This window comes from Ptychodera flava, chromosome 21 (assembly GCF_041260155.1).
Source record: "Ptychodera flava strain L36383 chromosome 21, AS_Pfla_20210202, whole genome shotgun sequence".
Classification (NCBI taxonomy): domain Eukaryota; kingdom Metazoa; phylum Hemichordata; class Enteropneusta; family Ptychoderidae; genus Ptychodera; species Ptychodera flava.
Window position 1 is genome coordinate 2,251,863 of NC_091948.1, and position 24,188 is coordinate 2,276,050.

A 24,188-nucleotide genomic window follows, 5' to 3' on the forward strand; every position below is an offset into this window, starting at 1 on the left:
AATGTGAATTGCTTTAACTTTTCAATGGATAATACCGGTATGCTTGCATGAAAAATAAAGTGACACACACATTTTATATATATATATTTCTGTAACAAGGTTTGGTCACCCAACATTCTGAATTGTAACCAGTGTGCCCCGTCCCGAAAGATATGCAAATTAGGTGTGCAGTGTTTGCCCGTGTTTCCTAGCGTGCTCAATGTAGGAGAGTGTAAAATCTAGTTTTCCGTCGTTAGCAAAGTGTAAAAATTTATCACTTTACTGCAAATTTCAGTGTTTGCTTGAACCACCAGTTCACTTCAGACTGAAAGATTCATCCGTCTGCTGGCATTCCGGTGCTCTTCGACCTCCAACCCTAGGTCACAGAGTGCTGAAATAACTGCACACTGAAGAATCTTTCAGTCTGTAGGTTCATTGTGGTTATTTAAATTTGAAAAGTGTCTTTAGAGTATCTGGGGATGATACTGGATAAACAGTTAACCTTGGAAGGTGTTCAATAATGGGCAAAATATTGCCATTTACAAATTATGTGAATGAAGCAATGGTTTATGGACTCGCTTGTGTTTTGTCTGATATGTCGTTTGTAGAGCCCTAATGCACATGGCAATATACCAGAAAGCAACCCATATAAAAGTTATAACGCTATATCTGTATAGGGTTTAGAAGTATCAAGGGGACACTTAGATGTTAGATATTAGAAGATAAGATATTATTGAAGATGATATGCATGATATGAACATTTTATTGGACCCATCCTGTAACACATCGCAGGACTGATATGTACATGACTAATCTGAGTTTGATATGACACATTAGCAAACACAAAGGATGTAAATATTATATATTTTCAAAAAGCTGAGAATCTAAAGTTTTGTATGGTAGCAACAGTTTACTGAAAGGATGAAGGGGATACACATTTGGGGTAGAAAACCTCAATTTTCATATTAATGATAAAATTTAATTTAAGTAAAAAACTTGATACTTCTCGATGAAATTTAATATGTCATGTGAAACTAGGGTATATAGAAAAAAATGACAATTTTGTTTTACATTTTCTTTTCTCATTCTTCAATTGAAGAGATTGAAAGACTGACATTCAAAAATGTGCTTAAAATCATGGTAAGAAACATTTTAATGACTCTCTTCCAAACTGTAAAAACTTTATTGCCAAACAATATAGTTACTGTACTTAAAGAACATGATGTGAAAATTTTAAAAACTTAAATCCAGCCAGAGTGACGTTCAATTTTTCGTGAAGTGTTAACACAGGAGAAATAGAAGCTACGAAATTGGGTGATTTGCATATACCGGTATTTGTATGAATTTATTCTTACTTCTCAGTCAACCTTCGATTTTTACTGAAGGATGAACCCGACCAATATTTTAACTTTGGGATAATCAAGTAATGAAAATTAAATGAGTCTTTGAAAAAATTGATTTTGAACAAAAAACGCTGTGTTATGTATTTTGATCATGGTCATTATCACTATCAGTGTCACCACTGCTACGACAGTCACCAATGGAACTGCAAAACTAACATTATTAAAGCTGCACTCATGCTCTGAGCAATTTGTACTCAATTATAAGAACATCCAGGAGAGTCTGTACCCTGCAATTACAACCTGTAGTATGGCGTACCATACAATATTGCCAGAAGTCTGTATGCATTGCCTTTGATGACCCTGTTACAGACAGCGTACTCAATACTGAAGTGTATCATTATCTCTATTAGCTTGTTGCATTCTCTTCCTTTGGCATGCATCAGCCTCTACATGTATACCAGTGAGATATACCTTTAATGAAGGATGTGAACCTGGGGATAGTTTCTAACAGACAAATTAAAACACAAACTCCTCGGCAGTGTGTCCTCTAGCTGATGACATCCCTGAACTCTGAGTCAACGTAGGAGTTTCTGAAAATTTCTTTGCATCAGCCCACAGTCCCTCCGTTGTGATGGAGGGACTGTGATCAACTCCTCACAGTCCCTCCGTTGTGAAGGAGGGACTGTGATCAACTCCATAGTCCCTCCGTTGTGAAGGAGGGACTGTGATCAACTCCATAGTCACTCCGTTGTGTGGGAGGGCCTGTGATCAACTCTACAATCCCTTGGTAGTGAAGGAGGGACAGTGATCAACTCCTCACAGTCCCTCCGTTGTGATGGATGGAATGTGACCAATTCTACAATCCCTCCGTTGTGAGGGAGGGACAGTGATCAACTCCTCATAGTCCCTCCATTGTGATGGATGGAATGTGACCAATTCTACAATCCCTCCGTTGTGATGGAGGGACTGTGATCAACTCCTCACAGTCCCTCCGTTGTGATGGAGGGACTGTGATCAACTCTACAATTCCTCCGTTTTGATGGAGGGACAGTGATCAACTCTACAATCCCTTGGTAGTGAAGAAGGGACAGTGATCAACTCAGCAATCCCTTGGTAGTGAAGAAGGGACAGTGATCAACTCTGCAATCCCTTGGTAGTGAAGAAGGGACAGTGATCAACTCTACAATCCCTCCGTTGTGATGGAGGGACTGTGATCAACTCTACAATCCCTTGGTAATGAAGGAGGGACAGTGATCAACTCTACAATCCCTTGGTAATGAAGGAGGGACAGTGATCAACTCTGCAATCCCTTGGTAGTGAAGAAGGGACAGTGATCAACTCTACAATCCCTCCGTTGTGATGGAGGGACTGTGATCAACTCTACAATCCCTTGGTAATGAAGGAGGGACAGTGATCAACTCTACAATCCCTTGGTAGTGAAGAAGGGACAGTGATCAACTCAGCAATCCCTCCGTTGTGATGGAGGGACTGTGATCAACTCTACAATCCCTTGGTAGTGAAGAAGGGACAGTGATCAACTCTGCAATCCCTTGGTAGTGAAGAAGGGACAGTAATCAACTCAGCAATCCCTCCGTTGTGATGGAGGGACTGTGATCAACTCTACAATCCCTTGGTAGTGAAGAGGGACAGTGATCAACTCTGCAATCCCTTGGTAGTGAAGAAGGGACAGTGATCAACTCTACAATCCCTCCGTTGTGATGGAGGGACTGTGATCAACTCTACAATCCCTTGGTAATGAAGGAGGGACAGTGATCAACTCTACAATCCCTTGGTAATGAAGGAGGGACAGTGATCAACTCTGCAATCCCTTGGTAGTGAAGAAGGGACAGTGATCAACTCTACAATCCCTCCGTTGTGATGGAGGGACTGTGATCAACTCTACAATCCCTTGGTAATGAAGGAGGGACAGTGATCAACTCTACAATCCCTTGGTAATGAAGGAGGGACAGTGATCAACTCTACAGTCCCTCCATTGTGATGGATGGAATGTGACCAATTCTACAATCCCTCCGTTGTGATGGAGGGACTGTGATCAACTCCTCACAGTACATGCTATATGACATTGTTAAATTTTCGTGCATCAAAGAAAACTTTTTTGAACCATTGGCACATGAATTTGGCTGAGAGTGTACACTGCTATAATTACACAGCTGATATTAGCTTAAATAAAATTCAAAGAAAATCGTGCTCTAATACAATGTCACTCAAGTTAACTGTTTCCAATTTCTGATAGTACATGTATATGTTAGTTTGTAAAGCTAGTATAAATATTAGCCTTTTTAAAAGTGTTTGCATCATCTGGCTTCTCTTTCACTTTTTACAAACGTCTACATGTGTACTGGTACGTCACAGATAATAACCTGAAATTCATTTGACGCTTGCTATTAATGCTTTTCTTAATGGCAAACCACAGAAAATGAATAATACAATGTATACACTAACATAAATGTATTAGTTTAATCTCTTCAATATTAAACTAGAGGACAATAATCATTTATTGTACATAATTTTGTAATAACATTCAATATTTATGTTCAATAATATAGAAAATTTAACAAACAGAACAGGATTTCACCTTTTTGGTGAAATGTTTGACTTTTTAAGTCTTAGTATCCAAGTTGGCATTTTAAAATCATTGTTGTATCATTATTGGTGAATATTCTCATTAACATTTTTTTAAAAATCAAAGATGATAAACATACTATTGAATAACATGGAATTCTACTCTTTCTATGGAAATTTACTCTCTCTGTCAGATGGAAACAGCATGGCAGATGAGATTATAGGAATGCCAGGTTTGATTCTGCAGAGACAGCTGGGCTTAGTGTTGGGTAGAATTTACGATTATGTCTTTCAGTTCAAAGGTAGGTCAAGGTCAAAACCAGGTCCAATTAGATGCATAACATGCAAAGGCTGTAATTTCGGATACAAACGTGTGGTGAATAAATTCATAACATCAAGAGGATGGTTTAAAGACAGAGAAATTTCATCATAATTTACTACAAAACTTTTACCATCACTTTTTAATGGCTTTTTAATATCCATATGGACATGACATTTCATGTAGTTAAGTTAATGTACCACAGAAAACAGTAATATGGTAAATTTATATTGAGTGACATTTTACGGATTTTGTTATAACACTGTAAACCTATATTTTATTTTCAATATACCGGTAGTCTAATGATCAGCTACTTAAAATAAATTTGAGAAGACTGTCCACACAGAATTCCCTGTCTAAGGAAATGGCAAAATGAGAAAAGACAGCATAGTGAATTGTCAGTGGTATTGATCGATACCTACAGACTGCAGCAGTTGTAACTTTGGATAGATTTTCAGTGATAATACATATAGTTATTCCGATATTAGCTGTGAAGCACAATTCTCCAAAGTGATTTTGATGCTGCAGTTTTTAGTCGCGGATGGGATTGAACTAAAATTGAAAGGAAAAATTCCCGATTAGCCTATACGAAGTTTAGCATTGGTGATTGTTTTAACAATATAATGATACATGATGTCATCCCATGAGAATTGTGATTCTACTCAAAGGAGTTTTTTAACCACTTCAGCTTTCATAGGAGGTTTCTTTGTACAACCTTGCATCTGTGTCTACATTGCACAGCTGATAAATTTGTGTAACGTCTATTTGCATCAAAACTTCAAATCCCAATGCCCCAATATGTGATTTCATAGATTTATCATGAGCTGACGGTGGACTTCTTCTCTGATGAAAATGGTTCTGTAAGAAATATGCAAATGAAATTTAAAAAATAATACGGTGATCAAAAGTTCAAAGCTACCGGTATACATAGCAGCAGACAGATACAGTTGGTACCAATTATTCCAGATCTGTTGTGCTAATACCAGTGTAATTAAAGCTGTTTGTGCAATGGACAATGCTAAAGCTTGATATCAAAAGACATGGCTTAAAATGCATTGAATACAGTATTTTTCTTCAATACTTGTCATGCATTATCTTCACAATAATTTTAATGACAAGATTTTTATAACAACATTGCTGTGACAGTGTATTTTCTGAACAAAGTTATATTGATGTTTTAAAACTGTGTCAAATTTTTTCAGATCAAAAATGGCTACTTGGAGGTCGCTACATTGCATTTGGTTCAGACAGTGACTGTATGGGTAGTGTATTGTCTACATTGTCATGGGAATGTGTGGATGTTTGTTAACATGGAATTTAGACTCTTAGTCCTAAGGTTTTTTCACAATATTCAAATTTCTCTGAAAGATAAAAGTAATATGCTGTACTTTGTAATTTAGTGCAGTGGGTGAAATAGAATTATTGAATTTTTTTGTGAAAGTGGACATGATATTCACAGCCATGGCTTAACTCACAAGGTCAAATTCAAGATAAAAATACATTTCCTTTGACTCATCTTTGATTGCTTTCAGAGTTTGATTGTACAAGCCGTTTCTCAAATCATTACTTTCAGTTCCACGGATTAAGTGATCTGCCTTGTGGTTGTATTGGCCTTCAGCTGATGATTGTGATCAAATATTGATCTTCAGAATTTGTTTTTTCTTTGCAATCAGGATTTTCCTTTCAGTTTGTATGATTTATGTATAATTTACCACAGTACATCTGGTATTAATGTAGAAACTGAAACAAATCAAACATAGTAGGTTTACTTGTCAATTTCCTGCAGTCTACCCAAACAGCTATCACTTTTCAAATGTCTTATTCATGACATTCTATTCTCTGTTTTGTTTGATTTTGTTCAGTTTCTCTTGAAAAAATATGATGTAACTTTTTTCCATTCTGTACCAATTGATAGATCTGGGGATACAGATATGTTTGAATTTCTTATCTCAAAATAACATACCTATGGATGCTTTCTGTTATTTTGATTTGCCCTGAAGAGATACATGTACTAAGAATAGCGGGCATACCTGTAACAAGGCAGCGTTTTTAATACAAACTTCGTGTAATAATTGGCATTTCCCAAGTGTTAAATTGAGCACAAAATTGAATTATTTCCCCAATGCAAGTACAACTATGCTGCATTGTTTGTTCAGCTTTTATTGATTTCTAAACACCATGCTGTGTTTTTTTTTCTCTGTTACTGCATAAAAAATTTCACATTGAAGGATAGCTTAAACTCAAGGTACATTCCAATTGTTCACCAGTGTATGAGCAATTAGGATTTTTGTTATTCTGGACAGTGAATGGCACAGACATATCATCTCTGCGACATATTGATTTTGTTTTAATGTTTTGTTCAGGCTAAAACACTAAGTGTGCTTTTAAGCATATTGATCCACAGTTGCCAAGAGTGTATCCGAAGTACATCATGAATGTTGGAGGAAATCTTTACCTCTATCACACTGTGTTTTAAAAATGTCCAATGTTCATTTAGTTTTTGCAGGTCCATGAAGTGGTCCAGTCTGTGATGTAAATTCACCTATGTATAGTTCACTTAAATCTTGACACAGAAATGGCCCTACTGATACCAGCGTTCTGAATTTCCCGTTGACTGAATTTTACCGCTATAAATAAAATCAACGGAGCAATATCAGACATCCTTGTTCTATCATGCACACCATTCTGATGGCAGTATTTCTTTTTTTTCCAGACTGACTTACAGTGATGTGGGGCCAGTTTGTGTGATTCAAGTCATCTGTTACTTGACCAGTGACCATAGACCCTAGAGCTATGGCCCACAGATCACAAGAAGATGACATCTTCTCGGACTTTGTCAATGAAACCCAGGCGGATCCAGGACTGGCCAGGGATCTACTGGAAGGTGGGTTGAACTTGAACTTGCCTTCATGACAGTGTGTTTCATTCTTCATTTGCATTGAATTGTTTTCTTTTAAAATTAAAGCAGAAGTACTTGTTTATATATCTGTAACTTTTGGAATACATTTTACATATTAATAGTATCATCATTCTATTTATAAAAAGTGAGATCTAACACAATACTTGTAGCTAATCTCATCATATTATATGAAATACATAAGATGTTTGATACTAAAGATTAGTTAAGCAATGTACCCCCAGCAGGACGATAATTGAAGAAAGCAAATTTTGCACGACTCATGAATTTACATGTATGAGGCAAAGTTGAGAACAATATGAAGTGCAAAGTTTGCTTGAGTCCATTACGGGGTGGACGTGATGGGTACATTGTTGCTATGATTTTATAGCTTTGCCAATACCAGTTATTTGTAGATGTAGAAAACATCTGAGGCCACAATATATTGACAAAGCTATAATATAATAAATAATAATGATAATTTAATAATATTATTATGTATTTAAATAATACATGTGATTATTTATTTAGATCAATGACTTTGTTGTAGTTGCATCAAGTCATATTCCAGCCACAGAATCAAAATACTAAGTTAATATGCGCGTTGAAAAGGAAAGACTTAAACCTCTGCTCAAACTTTCTTCAAGGTCTCTTCCAACCATTACATGTATGTTACCAAATGGAGAACAAAAATCAGGGGTCACTGTGCATTTGATACTAGAGGAACAAATTACCTAACATTTGCCGATATTTGAAATTAAAAATAGCCACTATCCCTGTGTTAACTCTATGAAGAAAAAGACAATATTCTATTTTCAAAAAATTAAGACAATGAATTTTTTTTACTAGTTACTCCAAGAACTTTAAACTGAGCGCCCATAAGTGGTAAACCAGAATAACATTGACCATCTGAATATCTGTCCCCTAGCTCATTACGATACAAATGCTGCAACATTTAAAGCAGTTTCAATACTTTTTAAACACAAACCAGAATCATAGAATAAAACTTGCATTTTTGAGTAAGTAAGATGTATACATGTACCGTATATACATCTCATCTATAAATGTAGGTGGAGTGTAAGATTCTTGATCATTGGTTTTCTATGCAGAAGATCATGATTGTACGGTACACATTCATGGTCATCTTGTCTGGTCTGAAAGCCATGAAAAAACTATCATACTATACACAGACACATATATGGCATATTAATTTTATGTCACATGTTATAGCCAGACGACAGACAAGTCTTGCAGTTTCCAGAAATAATATATTCTGAAAATGTCATTGAAAGGTACAGCTGTTGACCTTTTCATTTAATTGTTTCTTCAGAGTCTAATAAAAAATGTATTGCATTCATAAAGATATTTAATATCTTGTCAATTATGAGACATGGAGATGAGATATGAGATATACGCCCACACATTCACACATATTGTCTCATTCCTTGAGCGATGTCATGAAAAAATGGAATACCAACACTTTGATCACTACACAAGATATGTGTAAACTAGCAATGTGACAAAACCTGATATCACATATGGTTAATTTGTAAACCACTGAACGAGATTAGAGTCAGGGGTGCTAAAATTATACCAGCAGTTGTGGACTAATTGGTAGCTGACTTTACATCTACGTTACAAGATATTGATGTATTTCAAGACTAGAGAGAGACTGTGATTGAAAAAATTTGGTGGTGAGGCACTCTGAGCAAATAATATCAAATGAGTTGGTAAGCCACATGTATATTTTAAGAAATCAAATGTTTGAATGTCTTCCTTTCCAGTCATTTCTCCAGCCATCGTGTTATGATAGTGTAGTTTACCAACCAAGCACGGCAATTTACTGTTGCTTGATCAGAAGTAGTTTTTTGGTTAAAGTACCAATGTCATTTCATATGAATGCTCATTGCATAGCCTGTCTCAGGTTCAAGTTTACCCAGTAAAACTAATGCTTCAACCTCAACCATGCAATCAGAGGTGATTATGGAAATTCACAGTTGGGACAATATTCTCATGCTAGACTTTTAAATTAACATTATACTCATTGTATTGAATTTGAACTAAGAATTCTGTATATAGATGAAATGTCTATATATAACAGCTCCCAAGTGGGTGTGGATGAGTGATAGGACAATTGCATGGTGACTGTGACTTTGCAAAATCTTTGTGTGAGATCTACTTGCTAGCAATGAGACCCAACTAGCAGTTTTGTCAGTATATGAAGATCAGAGGCAAACTCTGAATATGGCTCAAAATTATGACTTTAATTACAGTTTCTATGGCTCTGTATTTGAACTGTAAGACTGCTCACACAAAATTTTTTTCTTGTTATCATAAGATTTTCTTCATAGGGAAGATAATAGTTGCCTGTGGTATCCATTACATAACTGTCATTATTTTTAAACTGACTTGCAAGGTTATGCAAACTTACATGGAAACCCTACATGTCCACCATGATAGATAGTAAAAGCTTGTTGGTTGTAAGGAAACAAGTACCAATATGAAAATGCTAGTCTCAGCTTTCCAATTCTATCAGAGTCTCTCTTTCATACCTTGTTAACATCACATGATATCTGCCTGGCTCACTGTAAAAATCTTCAAATGTTTTTTACCATGTCATCTTCAAAGCATTAAACTTCGCATTCTCTTCTATTTACTCCTCATTCTGTGTTGTTTTATTCTCAAGGACACATTGTCATCAATATCAAGTCGCCAAATATCCTTGCCTGTTTGAAGAAATAATTACATTTACCTTGTCCTTGTTTGTCTGTAATGATGAGGTGTAATTCAATTGATTCCGGACATGCTTGGAATTGAAAAGATTTTTCATAGGTCCTTGAGATGGATCTTGTTGTGTGTGGTTTTTTTCCTGTGACATGCTGACACCCACTGAGGAATGAATTAAAGATCCTTAGTAGGCAATCATCAAGGATAAACTTCCATTAATGCCCTCTACAATCTCATATCAATAAATATGTCTGTCATTTCAAGTCATAATTATTGTAAGACCCCCTGAGTTGACATCCGTTCATGTTCTTGGTGGTATAGCATTTGAATGACTGCCATTCAAAAATGGTGATTTTGAGTTAGGATGGAGATTAATGGTGTGTGTGTGTGCAACTATGTGGCTGTGTGTATGTGTGCACTCATGGAGAACTAGATAAATCAATATAAGTTCAAGAAAATAAAGCATTGGAGGTATTGGGGATGGTACAGTAAGTGTGGTATGTACATGTACTTTTAATACCCACAGGAGCAGTTTGTGTACTTGTCTTCAATTTCAACATATTATTAAGTCTTGATCAGCATTGTGCTTTTTCAGCAGAAAAAATACAGAATCAGCAGAATCAGCATTTTCTATGGTTATGCCCCCTCATTTGCATATGTTTCTGTAATATTGATCAACAAGTCAAGAAACACAACTTCACTGGCCGCTTTGGTATCTATATTGGTTGGAGATCATCTTTTTAAGATTATCAATTTTCATGATGCTTTGCTCTACTACAGTATTTGTTTCATTTATTATTTTTATTGTAGAATGCATAAGGAATAATTTGGGTTGGTAAAACATATACATACACACATATACAGGTACATATATACCGGTACATGAAATATATATATATATATATATATATATATATATATATATATATATATATATATATATATATATATATATATATATATATATATATATATATATATATATATATATAATATATAGATAGATAGATAGATAGATAGATAGATAGATAGAGATAGATATAATATATATATATATATATATATATATAATATATATATATATATATATATATATATATATATATATATATATATATATATATATATACCGGTATATATATGTACATGCACACAGAAATAGAGTAGATATATATATATATTTGCAAATATAACATATATTTTTAACATGTACATGTTATGTTTTTATATAAAGAAGTGCAAATATTGTCATGAGGTGTGAGATTGGCAAATGATAGCATTCTTGAGTTATTTTTGAAATTTGTTTGTGGTTCAAAGGTTGCATAGGTCAGAGGTCAAAGATACAGTGAACAAGCATTCAGATAGTGGTGAAGTAGAGCAGTACAAATTGTTAGGCTAATTTTAGATTGTGCTTATCGATATCAAGGACTTGAAGGGTTTGCTGAGACCAAACAAGCTTGTTAACAGCTGTTTTGGTTCTCAGAGGTATACTGGTCTAGCATTAGACATCCATTGGCAAAATGCGTACCATTTTTGAATAAGGGGATAACCATTTGATTTTGGGGGAGGGGCTGAAGGATTTCTAGGGAAAAAAATTTGTTGGCAGGTGAAGAAGAAGAAGAAGAAAAAATGATCCATTGATGTCTTAATGTCTAGTAATGACAATAAATAGAAAAAAAATTTGCTGCCACAGTGACGGGAAAAAAATTGCTGCCATACCCATTTCCTCCAGCCCCCCTAAAATTGAATGTTTCTCCCCAAACGAAGAAACTTTTCTATGACGTGGGGGAGATGTGGAACAAGAAAGGCTTCTGCCAATCTCAAGTTAATGAAATCTAAATTTATAAATGACATGCATTTCCTGTCCAGTGAAATCAGGTTTGTTGAATGAAACTGCTGAGTGACTGGCTAATGAATGAATTCATCCACAAATCGATGCCAGATGTTTTGTTGTAATTATTCAGCATCTTTGCCCTACTATATAATTCTCATTAATGTGTACAAAGTAACTTCATTGAACTTCTATATCAGACATAATTTAACAAGTTTCAATTGAATTAAGCCATGGGGTGAAAGTGTTAAAAATCTGTTCATCGTTGCCTGACTTTGGCATTGTATGATAATGTAGGTCAGTTAGGGATTCAGTCAAATACTGCAATGTGCAAACAAAGGCACAGGTAATTGGAATATCACAATAGGAAATCAAATACTTCATTGGCATGGTTGTACTGTACTCTACCACTTGGCAACTGTTGTTTGATGAGGTCACTGAACTGACAAGGTGCATTGTCAGTATAGCTCTGTATTGATGTCCTCAAGTAGCAACTACTACCCTACTGTCTATGGTCCTACATACCCAAGCTTTTGTGGCATTCAGTCACCGTTATGTAGTAGCGGGGTCTTTTATCATTGTAAGTTTACCTGTAAAGTCAAGTTTCACACAAAGGGAAAAACATGTATACCTTCTACATGTAGGAACAGATCCTCAACAACCACAGTGATAAGTGTGACATTGAAGCATTTTGCAAACTGAAAAACCGTTTACCTTTGTAAATGCAGACAGGGTTTATCATATGAACTGCACTGTCTAATTTCTTTATCTGTACATGGTGCATCTGTTGCCATGGTTACAGACCAGATAAGTTGTGTCATGTGGACCGTACTTGTTTATTCTTGCCTTCTGGAGTATGTTGTTGGCAGGTAATGTGGTTGACACAACTTCAGTATACTTTGAAATAAAGTGGATAACATAAATTGTACTGTATACATGTATGTAGTATTAGTGATGTGATAATTATGTACTCCAAAGATTTATGCTGAACTTGACTGCGAAAAAGATGCCCTAAATGTTTTTATTACTCTAAAGAATATCATAATTTAATAATTCTATCCTTCATAAAATATCCAATGCTTCAGTATAGAACATTATTTTTGAAAATGTATGTATATACTGTATGTATACTATCACCTGTACTGTATACATGTATGTATGTTGGTTGAAATCCTTCAACTGTGGAGCCTGAACTGTGTGACCATTTGTTTTTGCGTATGTTCATAGATATCTTTGGCTTGTACCAAAACATTTGGGTTTGTTACGAGTCGCTATATTGATGAGGGATGTAGAGAGAAGGTTTCAAAGTCAGCTACTAACTCTCAGAGTGAGACGTTAGCCTTACCTCAACAAGTGAGACATTACAACAAGGGAGACATTACAACTTTCAATCAACTTGTCACCAAGCAGTATTTACCTGGCACACAGTCATTGCATATTTTAATCAACCCATCGGCTCACTAGCTAAAAGTTGCCCCAGAATACATCATGATTTCAGTTCTCTGTGAGTGACCCAGACCCATGAGTCCTGTAACACTACAATTATTGTTAACTTTATGGCAGTATAAATATATTAGAGCCTAATTTGATTTTTTATACTCTCTTCCACCGCAGTGCCACCGAATAATCAATCATGTAATATAAGGCTAGGTAAAATAAGATCGGATTGGATTGAAATGGGTTTTGTCATAATAAATCTTATAAAAATGTGACATTATTCCTATCAGTAAGGTTAATAACAGCGTCAGCTTGATGAAGTTGACTCAACTGTCTGCATAGGGTCAGACCATTACATCTTCTGAGGGATATTCAAATATTTTTATGCTCTCAAAAAATTGAGATATTTCTTTAACATAGAGATTTTTTTAAATTTTAAAATATTTAATTACACATTGCATTTGTGTGATCTTGCACAAGCATCAGGTCTCGTGAGGTGCAAAATATGATAACAATTTTCAATACACATAATTCTCCCATATTATGGCCACTCCTTTCCAAATCTAATGTTCCATCCCTAACATTAAAGTCTGAAGTAGGTCATTTGATGCACAGTTGTTACTGTAAATTCTGTTTTGTATACTACATGTATACCAGTAGATACCTATTAAAGATATGACACACGTAAATGTATGTCATATGTATAGTCAATCCCTGACTCTCTCCAATGCCTCTGATTCCAATAGCAACTTCAGTGTACCATGGAACTGATCTACATGTATCGCTGAATAGTTAAATTCTGGGCTAGGTTTTAAAATAGGATAAATAAAATATTTCCTGGAAAAACCAATGAAAGTCCTCAAAATCCAATAGTTTTCATTTATCGGTATTACTTCAGCTTTTGAGTCTTTGTTTCAAGACAAAAAACAAAAACATGATTCATTCATTTTCATATGAATCTTTAATTGTAACATTTACAAGTTACTGCTGAGAATAGCAGTCATATTTTATTTGAAATATTGGTATTTACAATTTACACGTATGTGTGTTAATTTGCACTGTTTCAAATTTCTTTCATCTTTCAACCATGTGTAGTTTTTGTTCATGACATTTAATATGTTAAAAACCATATCACTTTAAGTAGAGAAAATGTTGAACCAGTCAATACCATCAAATCTACTTTCAGATTTATGGTAGCAAAAGAGAGTTGTGGCCTGGGTGACTTGTTAATTATTCAGAAAGCGTACAAATTTCATCAAGTTAACAACAGCTGAACTGTGCTAATCTACATGCAGATACATGCTCTCACTGATTGATGTTTAGGTATTCAAAAACATACAGTAGGCTAGCTGCATGTAACAGGAACACACGCAGTCACACATGTGGTCAGTCGGTCTCAGTGGAGCCAGGAGTAAACGATCAGACTTATAATATCCAGACTTTGAAACTTATTTCCATCAACATATGCTGAGAAGATGACATGAAGAATTTATATCCATGAAGGTGATGATAAGTTCATGAATGTTTGGGCGCTGTCTAAATACACAATCAGTCCCATATGACGCATCCATTACAATGGATGTGAATGGAAATGTCTGACGTCTCAACATGAATACCCTTCCTGAATATTTTCTGCATTCTTGTCCAACAAGTTGATATTGAAAACATTCAGTTTCTAGAAAGTGTTTTATTGCTGCCCATTTCCGTATAGTTGTATGGTACTGATGAAATTCAGTGCCTGTAGGTACAGTTCAAGTGTTGCAGCCAGGACGCACCTTTGCGACAGTGTCCCCAAAATCAAACCCATTGTCCCGCATTCTCGCATACTGCAGGTCACCTCGGGCGCACTCGTGAGTCAACTGTGCACTGTGATACGTAATACTGATGATGACCTTTCTTTTGCATGATTATTTTGAGGCATATTTTTTCGTACTTTCGGAGCACAGATTAGAGTAATTAAAACGCTGCACTTGATATTATAACTTGCTTGTACTCCGACTTAATAGCACTCTGATTGGCAGATACAGTACACTATCTGCTACAATTAGTCGCCTGAAATTCAAGCATAGTGAAGCAGTCCTGGTAGCTTGAATTTTGTTTTGTGAAAATTTGATCAACAACTGCTGAATATTGTCCTCAAAATGTGCAAAATGTCCCAAAAATAAATGGTGGGGGACAGAGTGTCCCCTGGTTTAAAATCTCTGGCTGCAACACTGCAGTTCGCATATGTTTATTGAGGGCAATTTGGCCTGTAAATTTTACCAGAGTTCCTAACATTTGATGAGGGTTTCCCACACTTCTGAACAAGTACCAGTTGATTGATGTATTTCTGAATGGTATTAGGGATTTTACATGAAATTGATAGACAGCTACAATAATAATAAATTATATATCAAAAGAAAGCTCTCTTCAAGACCAATTGATTGCATTTTGTTTGATGAAAATCGGTTCAGTACATGCAGAGATATGTCCTGTTGAATTTGATAAAAAACTTCTTCCCATTTAGAAATTATGCCATGGTAGACACCTGTAGTTATCATAACCACCAGGTGACCCCATTTTGAACATTGTTTGAGAAAACTAGAACTGCAATTTCTTGTGCTTTTTGCAATAACTCAAGCATTTCTTATTGAAAATTGATGAAATTTTTTGTGGATATTGCTGACGAAATGTTCAATGGTTTTTAATTTTTATAAATGAAAAAGGTTATTTAGAATGCTGTTTACAAGGTAAACAAATAAACAATACCTGTAAAAAATCAAATGATACCTGTGACATTGATCGCTGTATGCATTATGTATTGTGAACATCAACAGAAATATGATAATCATATTCCATCATATTTACTTTGCATATATGAAAGCAGTTATTTAGATTTATATTTACAAGGTAAACAAATAAACAACAATACCTGTAAACAATCAAATGATACCTGTGACATTTTAGAACTTGATTTGAATTTAACAAAAAATTCTTTTAGATTTTTTTTAATTTGAACTTCGAAATTTTTTAAAAATTTTTTTGTGTGATTACAACTGTTATTAAATGATTATGAAATATGTCTGATTAATGTAGATTTTAAGTTAAAACAATTACAAGAACTTTTCCAAAAAGTCAAAAAAACTTCGTTCTCAACCCTTTGTCAATGCCGTAAAACAGCAACACGCATTTATAGAATGAACAACTGCATTTAACTGGATGTAAAGTTAAGCTGCCCCCGAAATAACATAGACCCTCGAACATATCGAAGTCAGCGGTCCGAAATACAAACCAGTATAAATACAACTTTTCCAAAGTCAGGGACACCATCAATGAGGAAAGAACAAATTAATGATCTATGGCTTTGTTCTTCAGAGAAAACCAAAATAGTCCCCTTCTCGGGAACTAAAGATCGAAACTAAAATTTCAGTATAGTATCGGTAAAGTGTGGTGCACGTGCGTATGCCTACAGTTGTACACTGCAGTGCAGTGCTGGCTTGACAACTTCTCAGTGTCTATCGAAAAATATCACCCGGAAGTCAAACTACTTCGAACAAGATAACGTTTGAAAGGGTAAAGTATATTTCTCTAGATCCTTGCGTTAGATAAGAAATCAGACAAATCAAGCTGCAAAATCATGAACGTCGGAACTCAGCTTAGACCTCCTGACACAGAACATGCGGCGAAGCGCCGATTACTTGTATGTTATTCCTGGGAGTGCCCGGATGTACAGTTCGGGTGAAACCATACTCGCTAAAAAGGGCCTTAAGCATCATTTTTCGCATCGTCAGACTCGTAATTATTGCAGAATTACAATTAATATTTATCATAAAATTAATTTGGGGCCGAACGTTTAAGGAAATCAAGATTTTCTTTCAAAAAAACACAAACGAAACACAAAGTTTGATCACAGATTGAGTTTTTCTCGGCCGATTTTAACGTTCGCCCCCTCAAAATGAAGCCCATGATCTCTACTTTCGTACACACCCTAAAAATAGTGATGCGATCAGAATAAGTCATGCGGAGAGCCTATCAAAGAGCTATATGTTCGATCTCCTTCGCGGGACATTTGAGGTCACGGCACAACGCTCATAATGGACGCCAAAATCGCCGGTACGCGTGAGTTTGTAGTCGTGCTGTTTTGCCATTTATCGTAGTACAAAAGTGAAAATTCCCAAAATGAAGTTAAAATAATAATCTTCAACACAACAGTTTCATTTTCTCTGATTATTTGGTCTATTTAAGAATTAACACGAAAGTTCGGACTAGACCTGCATCGAACGCGTACGTTCAACACAAATGTCACGTGACCTAAAATCCCTAATGGTATGCCTAAGAACAGTTAGTCTGATGTTCCTCACCAAAAACAATTTACCGGTAGTTTTAAAAGGGAGCCCTTCCATAGCTTTTTGAAATCATTTGCCCCTGAGATTATTATTTGTAACACAGTTTCATGTCAGGCCCAGCACTCTTCAATTTTATCCTGCGGATTAGGTATTACTTGGATTTTTATTCAGGTCCTCAACTCATTTCTAGGTCCCTGATATTAACATTGCACTTTTGTGAACAAAATTCATATAATTTATTGCGATATAAACAAGTTAATTTGATTCATTGCGATGGTTTTATTAGTCGTGCCGTACCGTGTTCTGTTTAATAATGATACAATGATCAAAAGCAAAATCTAGACACTGAGTAAATTCTTCCGACTGCTGCTATGCAGTATAAAATTTACCTTTTTGGATAAAGCCAACATGATCCATCATCGTCATGGTGATTGTTTTGACTGTAATTGTGCATGTGACTTGATGTGAAGAGAAACCAGTCAATGAGTCATCGTCTGGCAATAAAAGACATCCATGCTGCACTCAAATGAATGATTTCCATTTGCAATTAAAGTCCATTGTAGTTTGACATGGCAGGGTGAGGTCGTGCACTGCCGTGCCTGGCATTTCAAACACTACCAACCTCACCATGCATCTCCTCTCTTCAAACTGACAGGAGATGACACACTGTAAATGGATATCTTCATATTTCATCCTCATTTCCTTTGCCAGGGTCCTGCCTGGCTTTTTAGAATTATCGTGTTGGAAGGAATCGTTGACACGTAATAACTGTTGAATGAGCCGTAGCATATACCGGTATTCAAGCAAACTCCACAGCAGATTAGCTGTGTTCAGTAAGAACAGGCAAGGTACCATGTTTACTTTATAGTCAATCAGGATATGGAAAATTACTGGTAGATGCATGGTTGTGTGCTGTTCTGGTATTTGTAAAATAGTTAAACAGTGTTTCCACTTTTTGTACATGTCCACATGACCTATCGATATTCCCCCTTTGTTCACTGTTTCAAATTTACCTCTGCTAAATTACAAAACAGTTTAGTTGAACTGGTTATTTGTGTTGGTAAAGATGTTCCCAAAGGCCAATTCTTTAACAAAAGTGACGGTTCAGTATTATGATAACAGACATCAAATTAATAAGTGGAGTGAAATGTATGGATATTTATGAAATACAAAAATTACAGTGCAGTATTAAAAATCTGACAAACGGGACTGGTAGGAGAGAATGATCAGTACAGTTAGGATTCAAGTTTGAGTTTGTTGAAGACTGCTTTCAGTGTGCACAGTATTGTGGACACCTTGAATTCAATGAGAATACTTATATTATGATTTTCAGGACCCTGTCATATCATCAACAGTCAGTCCATGCTCATCACACACACACACACACACACACACACACACACACACACACACACACACACACATATTTGTTATTAATTGACATTTATCAATTTTAGTTATGTTTTTTTATTTATTTAATTTATTTTTGCATATGTTTACATTTTATTTTTTGTTGTGTGTGTTTTTACTGTCATTCTAGTTCTCTGAAATCTTCATTGTAATTTAAATCCAGATCCCATAAGAGTTGAGATTTTAATAAAGGATTACATTACACTACATATCACAAAAAGCTCAAATGAGCAGTCAGGTTTCCTATTATTCTGATAATTTTGTTGTGGTGATATGCAGACAGACCAACCAATGGAAATGTCATAGGCCACAGGCATATTACGAAACCAACATGAAGCCAATTTAACGTTTCTAATGGATGCTATCAGTACGGTTTCCTGGCGATACTCAAATGCCAGCGGGCTGAAAGGTAAATTCAACTTCCAGGTGCAGTGTTCCAAAGAATAATACATTACATGAAATATGTCCATGGTGTATACATGTATATAATAATTTTATATTTATATGATTACACAGTGACAGAAAAGGTTTGGGTCAAAGGTTGACCCATCAACTTTCCATTACAAAATGCCACATTTGTCAGAGTATTGTGAGTTTCAGAAGGCCATATCACAAACATGCTCTGCACCAGGGTACCAGATATTTGTTGATATTTCACATGTATATGTCTCTCAGTATCATGTAGAATGGATTGATCTGAAAATGATGATCTGACAATCCAGTGAAAAATCAACATATTCCATGTAGCTTTGTCTCTGTCAGTTCCCAATTTTCTTTTCAACTGTCAGTCAGTCTTCATAGTGGAATGACATAATTGTAACAATTTGCTTGGAGCCTTAGGAAACCATAGCTATTAATGTCTAACATGGTTGTATTATGCAAAAAGTATGAAATCTCAGAAAACAACAGTTGCACCCGTAAGGAAAATTCACTGAAAAATGGAACACTACCAACTTTCTACTCTTCTTTAAAAAAATGGCCTTTTTTCTCCTGGTGTACATGTATACACCTATCTGGCCCACAAGTGTATGAGGTGTTCTCAATGTGGTATATCATGCAGAAAAAGGGAAGGTATGACATGTTTTTGCCCTCCAGACCCCGTAGAGTATGATGTTTATGGTTGCATAAAGGGACAATTCAATACTTGAATACCTCTTGTGTTTAATGCCGAAGTTTGACGCTTGTGAACCAGAACTTACATGTAAGTCACAATATCATCGGTAGAAAACCCTTTCCATGGCTGTTGTGTGCGCATGTACGTAAGAGCAGTGGAGTTTTCTTGGCCAAAATGGAACTAAATCAGGATTAACTTGTGTCAACCTCTGATACTAAATGTCAAATGTATTTTATCGATCGATGGTGCCGGTGTTTATTTGATGGTATGCACTGAAATTCGTCAAATTTTATTGGCTTCACAGACTTAGAGGGCAAAACAATGTCCTGCCTTCCTTGCTTCATGTACTACACTGAACACTCCAGGTGCCTCTGCTCTATACACATGTTCATCTTCAGATAACTTTTTCACTTCAAACCCTTCATAATTATTCATTTGGTTACAAGTAAGAAGTTGTTCAGGATCCCAGGAGACGTATACATGCTCCTCTCATTTCATCTGACCTTTTCACAAGCCTAATTCACATCCTCAGTATTTGAGAATCTGTCCTCAAAATTCAGCTACTTGACAAGATGAGTTTGCCCGATGGAATTCCATGAATTTTCCTCCAGGGTTTATCAGGCCATCTTCAGACAAGACAGAGAAGGAGCATAGTTGTCCCTGTGGAATTGTTGCTTAAACCAATGTATGAATGGCTTAATTTAAACAGAAATCTTTTAAAAGAATTTGATATTTGCATATAACAAGATCTTCATATCTGCAATACTTCGATGAATATCCCTGCACAATCAATGGTTCAGACAAGATAAAATTTTTGTGTCGCTAAAATTAAATGCAATCTTCCCAGTGTACAGTTCTATACACACTAGATAATTAAAATTATGTTGTGCAGTTCACAATGTACTGTCGACAGGGATGTTTTTATTTCTTACCCTTTTGATTCTTTTGTATGACATTGGAAAACTACTTCCCAGTTATACAGTTTTTGTTCAGTATGCTGCGAAAGGAACGCCAATATGCCATGGAACAATATACATGTAATGGCCACAAGCATGAATATCCTACTGTTTACTTGATAATTGATATGTCTTAAGAACTTCATTTATGCTTAGTCTGTAAAAAATCATACTGGCAGTTACTGTCATCCTTTTGGGAAATTTAAAAGATTGAAAGAAAGGAAAAAAAAAGAGTTTTTTGTAAATACAGAATGGTACTTTTGCATGGTTTTTTTTCATTAATTAGTTTAGTTAGGTACATCTGTGGTTCTCTGTCAATTTTTTTTTGGAAATTCTTGTTGATGAGATGAAGATAATGATTCCTTCAAAAGTTAAAAATTTCCTACATGTACTGGTATTTGAGATACTTTCTTATAAAACACAGACATTTAATAGGGTTACAGCATCATTGTTCTTTTCATTCAAAGCAAAGCACCTTGATATATCAGAATTTCGTGATTTCTCTGTTGTGTTCCCTATCAAATCAGAGGAGATACTAATAATTCACATCCAGGTTATCTTCTTACCAGAAGGGCATGAGGAAAAAGCTCCCAAATCTTTCGGTCTACACTTCTACCGGTAATGAAATATGACATGGCGGTGGGCTTCTGTTTTGATGTACCAAAAACTGACAGAAATTCCCAAGGAACTGAATGACTAACACTTCAGAAATTACTAGAGCTATCAGTAGATGCAAGGATTATCAACGCTTTCTAGAGATGTTCTGAGATTAATTAAGTGAATGTTTACAATAATTTGAAGACATTGAAGAGATTATTTGCCAAAACCATTAGGGTTTCAGACTTATTAATATCATTCAAGGTTTGATAAAGATGATCTACCATAGGGATATAACACAGTGTTCTGATAGGTGACAGAATTTGTTATTAACTAACACATAAGTGAAGTCACTTTCCATCTCACATTATTAATTGCAGTGTTTGTCAGCTGTGTCTTCACTTTGTGTGCTTCAGTTCTCCAAGGAAAGCTTCCTTTCTCTTTTCCAGAAATTAGTTCTCTAAATAGGAAAAGACAACTTCTTCAGAGAGACATGGTTTTTCCATAATCATAAACTATAAATGAAACTGAAAATATTCATTTTCATTTTGCTGTTCCTCAAATTTTAGATTGAAATATGTTACTTTTCAGGAAGCTCCAGATATAATTCCCAAAGGCTTTACATATCATAGGTATAATTTGTACTTGGTCTGTTTTTCATGAAAGGACGTTGCTGTTTATACACTTATATCTCAATTTTTTATACCAACCAAGCAACTAGTAAAATTTCCTTTATACTGGTAGTGTTTGTAGATGTCAGTTTTTAGACAGGCCTATGTCCATTTCAGAGCTGACAGCCTTATGATTAAACACATAAACTGAACAACAGAAACTGCTGTGCCATTAACTCTAAATATTTACTGCCACACCTTTTGGGCTAATCTGCAGTGTCTCAGAAGATTTCAGCCAATTGGTTTGCTGAAAGTCATTGTCTTTATTGAGTCATTTCCAATCAGCCAATCTGCTACTTGCCCCTGTTTCAGAGACTGTGAATAAGAACAGTCCACCAATCAGATATAGCCTTCCAAGATGCTGCACATTACCAGCTTTCTTAGTACCCATTTTTTCACAATGCTTGAGTCAAATCCAAATGAGGAGATTGAGTAGAAGAGGGCCATGATGTAAAGTTTGTGGAGACAAGCTGGGAATCTCATACAAAATGAAGTCAAGAAAAATCAAAACTATTTCAGATACAAGTTATTGTTCTGCTGTCAGCAAGATGGAACTGAAAAGTTGTTTGCGTTTATTTAACAGAGAATGTGAGTTGTTAGGTCATTCTACTAATATCATTAGTATCATGGCCTAACAGAGAATGTGAGTTGTTTATAGGTCATTCTACTAATATCATTAGTATCATGGCCATTTTTGCAGCTACAATAATTAATCTGATGAGCTAATGAAATAGCTCTGAAGAATAACTATTCAGTGTTGAAGGCAATATCGATCAATAGAGGAAGACAGTGATTATCACAGAATGTTATGCATCATTAACTACATGTATAATTCACTATGATATATCCATCGTTAAATGCATGAATAATTCACTACATTATAATATTCTTGAGACACATGCCTGTTTTCTGCAAGCTGTATTTTAGGAGTTTAGTCACAAAACTGGATCATAAAAACTGTTAGGTATTCATACTAATAATCAAGGTGATATTGGCTCAAAAAAAGTAAAACAAGTTTAGAGTCAGCAAAATGTTAACCGTCTTTAGACTTTATTTTACAATGAGTCACTGTATTGCATGGAAGCATTGTGTTATCAGGGTTTGCTAGTAAAAGTTTGTTTGAAAGCAGAGAGTTGCATTGGATACAATGAAAATGCTCTCCAAGCAAGTGTCAATTGGGGATAGCGGGGACATATTTGTTGTAAAACAGTGACTACTGATTGAGGGATCACTTTGTGATTCACACACATGTACCGGTATTCTGCAGTTTCAATGGTTTCATTTGGATTTCATTACTACCTGTAATCTGTGAAACTTATTGCCTGAATTGATGCATCAATTCATTAACTTTTTTTCAGCACTCCGTAGAATTTTTTCATCCCTCCAGTCATCAAGCTTCAATATCACTTTACCTTGATACAAACAATTTTACTCCATTCATACATGTATCATCATATGGCATTGTAAATATTAGTTTAAAAGAAGATTTGCATGTGCACCATACTTCTCATGACCATCATCATATGACACATGCAAAAAGTTGGGGCAGTTCATTTTCTCTTCAATGTACAGGATCCTTTACTGTAGACAAGAAGTAGTACAATGTATTACTAAATTCTTAATGTCTAACTCTTGCAGCAAACCATTGGAATCGTGAGAAGGCCCTGGCAGACTTCAACAAACTCAGCTGGAGCAAAAGACAGACCCCACCAAAGACTAGGGTGGCACCCTCCTCCAAACCTACCTCACTCGTGTCCTCCGGTGGCATGGATAAAGGCACAACAGCAGGTGTCGTGACACGGCGTCCCGTGCCGCTCTCGACAAGTGAAGTCAGCATTGGACAGAGTATTCCTGGTGGCCGCAAAGCAGTGCTTGAGCGGTCTGTGGCTGTGGACGAAGTTGCAATGCCTGAGTCACCAAGAGGTAAATATTTCTTAGGAATCCAATCCACACAAATATATGTGGATAGGTGATTCTTACAAACTGCAGTCATTGTATCA

General features: G+C 35.6%; 1 protein-coding gene across 1 annotated transcript in view; it reads left to right on the forward strand.

Moving 5' to 3' along the window:
- The window catches only part of LOC139121079 (OTU domain-containing protein 7B-like), a 51,691-nt gene that overhangs the window by 12,401 nt on the left and 15,102 nt on the right, over positions 1-24,188 (forward strand). The window contains exons 2-3 of the mRNA XM_070685703.1: positions 6,938-7,108; positions 23,827-24,111. Coding sequence (XP_070541804.1) covers positions 7,018-7,108; positions 23,827-24,111 — 376 coding nt within the window. The 5' untranslated portion in view covers positions 6,938-7,017. The remainder of the gene's footprint in view (positions 1-6,937; positions 7,109-23,826; positions 24,112-24,188) is intronic.